The sequence below is a fragment of the Apaloderma vittatum genome, unplaced genomic scaffold (assembly GCF_000703405.1).
Source record: "Apaloderma vittatum isolate BGI_N311 unplaced genomic scaffold, ASM70340v1 scaffold36973, whole genome shotgun sequence".
Lineage (NCBI taxonomy): Eukaryota > Metazoa > Chordata > Aves > Trogoniformes > Trogonidae > Apaloderma > Apaloderma vittatum.
The window spans coordinates 57771-64877 of record NW_009710505.1 but is presented as its reverse complement, the minus strand read 5'-3'; the positions used below and the strand labels follow the sequence as shown (position 1 = coordinate 64877).

General features: G+C 39.4%; 1 protein-coding gene across 1 annotated transcript in view; it reads left to right on the top strand.

Annotated features, from left to right (window-relative positions):
• Positions 1–310: 310 nt before the first annotated feature.
• Positions 311–7107, top strand: part of MTX2 (metaxin 2) — a gene marked incomplete at its 5' end in the record, with an annotated part of 21162 nt that continues 14365 nt past the window's right edge. Inside the window, 2 exons of the mRNA XM_009867311.1 lie at positions 311–358; positions 1335–1381. Coding sequence (XP_009865613.1) covers positions 311–358; positions 1335–1381 — 95 coding nt within the window. The remainder of the gene's footprint in view (positions 359–1334; positions 1382–7107) is intronic.

Below are 7107 nucleotides of genomic sequence, written 5' to 3'. Positions count from 1 at the left end.
TTTATGGTGAAGGGGAAAAGTTGCTTGAGCTGCTTGAGAATTGTAAGGCCATTCTGTAACATAGCTTGACTTTTAGCTTTTCTAGCAAGTGAAATTTTGGGATTTGGGTTTCTGCTCTTAGTTGTCCCTCCGTGAGCAGGAGAGAAGTGTGGGAGAAGAGAGTGATGGTGGGATGTTTTTAGGGCAGGTTAAATCTCGCATCAGCGTCTTTGTATTTTGAGTTCCTGCTCTAAGTAATGTTTGTGTTCAGCCGGCATCTGCAAGCACATTGTTGTTTGGCTTTCTTAATTAATTCCTCTTCTTTCCACAGCCGCAGAGCCTTGGCCTGAAAATGCTGCGTTGTATCAGCAACTGAAGGGTGGGTACACTGTTTTTTGCAGTTAATAATTGCTTTATTTTTAGAAAACGCATTAAATATGCACTAAGATAATTAACTGCAAGGAAGCGTAGAAACTGTTAAAAGAGTCCTTTGTGTTGTTTGTCTGGTCAGAGGTTTTAGCTACGCTTGCATCTGCCAATATAAACCAGCTATTCACGGCCTATAAGGTCCTTGGTTTATTATTGACTCATTATATTGGCTGCTGTAGGCAGTGTAAAATTATGTGGTTGCAGGCACAGTTGGCAGATTTACTGCACCAATAGCTGAGGCAGCAGATTTTTGAAGTCTTGTGGTAAAGTGGGCTCTCAGTAAAAAGGAACTGTTAAAATGTATAGGCTAGGATGGTTCAGGCTCCCTTTAGCAGCTCTTCATATATCATCAGATCACATTATGGCCCCCATTTGGGGCTCAGCAGCCTGCTACAGTTGTCAGAAGACTGCAAAGTAATGAAGACTAATAGGTAGCAGCCCTAGTCTTCTAAGCATGGAATTTTTATTGCAGTGAACTTGTCATCTTTCTTTTGTGTGACAGACCTAGACACAGTGTGCAATATTAACTGCAAGCTGCTTTTATAGGTTTCTGAATGCTTTTACTTTTTAGCCAGCGGAGTTATGAAGATGCGGTTTTATTTAACTTTGATTAGAAGAGGAGTAATTGGCGTAAAACTCAAGCATTTGGTTTTTAGTTGTGAGCATTTTTTCTTGTACGTTGGTGTTAATGTATGAAAAATGCAATTGCATTTGCAGGAGAAATATTCCTGGTATTCTTTTTTTTTCTCTTTCCTTTTTTTTTAGTATTCGTGTCACAGGTTTTCTAGTCCAGCTGCATAGTAATTATATATGTGCTTCTTATTTCATGCATAAGAAATGCAACCCAGAATGGCTTGCAGTTACAGGTCGGTAGCTAAATGGGCACTGTTTTTTGTAATTGTGTTTTTTGTTTTTTCTTTCAACAGAGGAACAAATTTTGCTTTCTGATAATGCATCTTCCCTTGCTGTTCAGGTAAAATGTCATCTTTTCTATAAACTAGAGATGTTAACTCCATTTTATTATTTGAATTATTATCTCGCTAAAATATGTGTATTTAGCTAAGTGAATAATTTAAGAATTAGTTCTGTCAAAATGAGTGACTTAGTTACTGCTCTGATGCGCTTTATGTTGTCATCGAAGTGCCAGAGCCTAAAGGATATGAAAATTTTAAGAGACCTCTACAGAGTGCCGCTGCTTGTACTTGTATTTATATTGGTCTATGTTTGTATGATATCTGCTTGCCTACCTACTCTGGGAACTGTGCATGGTTCACATCTTTTGTCACTTGGTATGCTACTTTGCCTTTTAACATCGTGCATGATGCTTGCTGGTTATTTAATTCTCAAAGCTGATACTGCCCCAAACTTGAGACATGTTTGCTACATGCTGTGGGCATCAAATCCTTACACGTCTTCGGTAGGTTTTGTCAATTTCATCGTGTATACAAGGTTGGGATCCAAAGTGGTTTTTAGAAATAGTCCATATAATTGACAAACTTGCATCTCTAATTGACTTAAAATCACCTCTGTGGCTGTGGAGTCCATGTAAATTCCATTAACCTGTTTGGTTCAGCAACCTCAAATCTCGAGGGGATGTTTTCCCCATTAGTAGAGAGGGCCTGGCTGTCAGAAGTGATGATGAGCAGGATGTCTGTAAGGTTCCTGATCTTCAAAGCGACTTCCCTGCTGCTTTGCATAGTAGGGAGTTGGGCTTGTCCCCTGCTTCTTGCTTTGTGTGTGCAGTTTAGCTCAGAGCAGTTTGAGCAAGCAGGCTTTGAGGGCTGCCCAGAAAGGCACGTCCCAGCCCAAGTGGGATGCTTGGAGACTGTAACTGACATTACCGGTACAAAGATTAGGATCATTTGATCGTGATAACTGCTTCCAAGATCTTTTTTCTTCCAGCCTGGCAACCTAGGAAATACCTCCAAGAATAAATTCTGTCACAGCAGGAAGATACCTTTATCCTTTGCTGGAAAGTGGAGTCATCTTTGATACACCAAATAAATGGGGCAGCATTTATTTGTTTGGGCGGTGTGTTTCATATCGTGCCTCACAGTAATGCAAATGAGTTTTTCTGTTGCTCACTTGATCTTGGTTTTCGTTTTTACTCCAGCAAATGTATTTTCTGTGGTTCTCATGAATTTTATTACCATCTAACAATATGTGTAGGTGTGGGTTGTATTTAAAACACACACAAAAAAGAAACAACAATATAACCCTAAAATTTCCTTTTCTAATGCATCATTTTGCTTTGCTGTTTCCAGTCCATTGTTATCCTACACATGTCACTTAGATGATAAATTAACTATAATGTATTAAAAATGCTTGGTTTTCTTCAATATTCTCTAGCTGGACAGCTGATAGTAGCCATGACTATAAATATGTCTCTAGTAGATATCTGATCTTAAACTTCATAGAACAGTTTTGTATTGGGGAATCATATCTCTCCTGAAGAATCTGTGTAACATGGTTGTGACTGAGAGAATAGCTGTCCTTGGTGTCTTTGATCCATTTTAAAATGAGCTAGAATCTGCAGTTATGTATTGCTATAGCTTAGTAATCAGAAAGCTTTAAATATAATGGTGTGTTTTCTGTAAGGAAATTGCCGAGTTCCTCTGGTTTAGCATTTAATTTTTATTCTCATGAGTCCCTGTGTATCTTTTTGCTATTTTTTTTGGTTGGTTGGTTCTTTTATTTTTTTTAGGATGTGTGTGTGTTCTTTTCCTGAGGAAGAAATAGGAATGGGGCATGGGAAGAGCTAGTACCTAGGACATTTTTCCTCACTATTGCCATTCCTTTTCCCCATGTTGCTGATTTGGGACACATGAATATCACCAGAGCAGATACATAGCTTGTTCATGGCTTGCTGAACTTCTATGTGGTGAAAATTGAATTTTGAGTCCCTCTGGTGAAAAGAGCATGTGGAATCAGCCGCCATCAAATTTTTAAGGAACACGGTTCACAACAAGACTCTAAATGTGCTGTAACTGGTCTTTCAGATCTTTCTCAAAATCTCCTTGCCAGCACCTCTTTGTAATGCTACTCTGGGGTAGCTCTTACAGGACATGTATGCAGATAGGTACATGTTAAATAAACAGTAACATCCTATGCCACAGTAAGTAATTAGACACAGTAAAAGTTGAGTTTTTTAAAATTGATGACTCTGCAATACAGATGGCGTTTCCTGTACTTTTAGTCACCAAAGCAGACTGAGTAGACAGCTGAGCAAGTTACTCTCCGTGTAGGTGTAACAGACTGTTGGAGGCATTTTGTTCATGTTAATGAGTAGTGAGGGCTGTGGATTGAACACAGGAAGTTAGTTTAGTCTTGCTGTTTTAATAACGATTGGTCTTAGAATTTCTCATTGTGTAATGAAATCTGGACTCCTGACTATAGCTACGTGTCAGATAAGAGAGGGGAGGACAGAGTATTCTGAGCATTGCTGAGTAACTGGTGGTGCCTTCAGTAGTTAAAACCTAGCCAAACCAACAACAAAAAAATAGGAGCTCTCATCTCTGAGGAGAACCTCTCTTGCTGATTCTGGTAGTGGTGGTGTTTTTTAATTCTCTTTTGCCCATTGTCGTACTTGGAAACAGACTAAGTTAACAATTCCCTTGTCTTTTACCGGCTTCAGATCCTTTATATTTGCTGAAAACGCATCACAACTTCACATGAGCTTGTGCATTAACTCTGGTACGTCGTGGTGTTTAACTTTAAGTATATTATACAGCCCTGTTGAAAGTGAAGCTCATTTCATCCTGGGCTGCAAAATCTTGATATTGAATGAAGTTTTGTTTTCACCCTATATGAATTAAAATCAAGGGAAAATACTACTCAGTAACTATTATCCAGCTATAGGAAAGAGCATGTTGTACATAGAATGAAGGCTCCATTCTCCTTGTGAGACGTTCAGCCCTCTTCCCGTTAAAGTTAATGAAAACACATACACCTCCTGGGTAACATGACTTATGGTTAAACCATTCTCTGCTTATTTATTGTACAGATTCCATTATACAGCATTCGTGCTTATGAGTCTTATCATAGTAAAAAAAAGCCACCAAAATGCAGAAGCAAATACACAACTATTTCAGTAATGAAAACAGCTCCACAACTTCAAGGAGGGAAAAATGGGAGTCTTTAAATGGGTTAAAACTGAATTACCGTAGGAGAATATATTTCAGATTGAAGCAGAGAGCCTCTCCAGCCCCGTCTCCCTGTTGACGCCTGGTGCAGGTAAAGCCTTTTTATTCAGTGCTGGGGTGGCAGTGGTGGGGCTGAGCAGGAGGGGAGGGGGTTAATTCAGCTGCGCTGTGCCAGGCCTCTTGCCTCAAATGGCAGCTCAGAGGAGCATCACTGTTCCAACTTGCCGGGAGGAGGAGGAGGAGGAAGAGGAATGTGGATGTTGAGACTGCCTCTGTTATTACAGGTTCTTCTGAAATCTTTATGCAGGTAGTCTTAGAGTCTTGCTTAAAAGACTGTCTGAAATGTTGGGGATTGTGGAAATTCTCAGAGCTGTCCTGAGGTTATAGAGCCTGCAGCTCTTTATGCTAAGATATGTATTAATTGCTTGTGCAATTGATGTCCTTGTAAATGGTCTTAATATATTCCAGCAAAGTGTGTTTAGAGTTGTCTGTTCTTAGTCCTGAATGACAGAAGTATGTTTGGGCAATTTAAAATTGTGTTACACAGACCAACTGCTTATTTACTTCAACAAGTAATCAAATAAATGTGTAAGTCATGCGTGATTAATTGTCCTCAACAGATTTGTGATTTTTTTTTTTTGGTGTGTGTGTATATGAATTGTGGTTTGTTTTTTCTCTAGATAAAACATTAGCAGAAATTTGAACTTGTTGCTGAGGCTTGAACAAAGGCTCAGTGCTGAAATGAAAATCTGACAACCGCTTTTTTTTAAAAGAGAATAAAAGCCAGAATTCTTCATGATGAGAAATGCAGTATCAACATAATCAATCTAGCAGCATTGCATTGTAGTTGAAAACATGCTTAAATCCGAAACCATACAGGTACTGTTTGTGCGTGAAACATCTTTCATATAGTTCTAAGATGAAATTATCCCTGAATGAATAGCATCTTCATTTATCTTCAAAACCTCTGTGCTGCTAGTGAATCTATTCTTTCCGCATTCTACAACAAGAATTACATTATACCATTAGAGCAGTGTTGTGCTGCAGTGTAAAATAGATTGTTTTGGAGAATGAACGTGGCTTTGCTATAAATTATGTTCACAGGTACAAAGGAATTTGTAATTTTGTTTAAAATAGTCACAAATATAATTAAGCTCTTAATTTATGTTAAACTACAAATGTGGCCATTACCATAACTGGATTAGGAATTTAATCTGTCACTCAAAGAATGATACTGAACGGTTTTCATTTATAACCTTAGACACACTATTTCAGTTACAGGGTCTGCAGCTGTTTGATATGAAAACTGAATCATTCTGTAGATTTCTTCATGGGTTTTAATTTTAAAATGTGTTCCTGCAATAAAGTAGAGAATAACTCTTTAGTTGTCATCACATATTGTCCTTTGTATGCTCATGAGATAATGTAGAAATGAAAACAGAAAACGCCTTTCACTGTGCCTTCACAAGAGTGTTGTGCGAGTGCTTTTGGAAGTGCTGCTGAATAAGAGATGGCTCGGAACGACTCGTTCGTTATTAAAAACTAATCATGAGTATATCTTCTTCAAATGAAGCCTGGAGTGTGCCATCTGAAAATAGTGTTTCTCGTGTGGGGCTGTAAGTTGTGAACTATTTGAGTCTTGGCATAACTAATTTCATTCTTGCCTCTGATCTCAGAAACTGCAATCTGGATGTGATTTACATCAAGTTGTAACTCATTTTTAATGAGTATGTCTGTTTGCTCATATATATTATTCTGAGAGGGGACTGGAGGGGAAGAGGAGAGCAAATGGGGAGGGCAGAGAGGAAGGGAGAGCAAGAGTACAAACAGCATCTAAAATCATTAACTGTAGGAATAAGTGTAAACTACTCTCTCCCTTCTCTTATTCCTTCCCATTGTATCTCATGTACAGTGGTTTTCCATCCTTGTCATTGTAGGAAGGCACAATGGCATCTCTTGCTTGCATTGTTTCGTGGACGGCAGCAGCAGCAGTGGAGATGAGAGTGTCAGTCGTGTGAGAGGAGGAGGAAGGGGAGGGTGGGGTGAGTTTCTCTGTGGCTGGCTGTGGTTCCTGGGCTCTGGGCTTTTGAACTGTGCTAAAGCAGCACAAAGGTGAGTGCTCTAATCCGACGTGCTACCTACATTTTGATTTTGAAATTGGGCAGGCTGTAAGAAGACAAAACAAGCCTGAAGTTGATTGTGTCCTTTAAGCAATGCCACTGTTGTAAATGCGCTCCATAATTCTGGCAGGAGGTGTCACCTGCCATGATTGAAATGAATGATGGGCATAATATTGTTGATTAATTTTGTAACAAGTGTCACCTCAAAGCTTCCTATCAGCCCTTTGCACAGAGCTGCTGATACGTCATTCTTTCACAGCAGAAATACAAGCTGGCAGCTTCTGTGATGACTTTGAAAGCGGAGTGGCTCATGCTCCTCTCTGGCATGAGAAGGCAGGGCAACGCAAACCATCGTCCTGTGTGGATATCAGTGTGTGGTAGGGCAGGAAAGCCTCTCAGAGGCTTGTCTGTGCTTTTTCTTCGATTTGTTGTCCTCA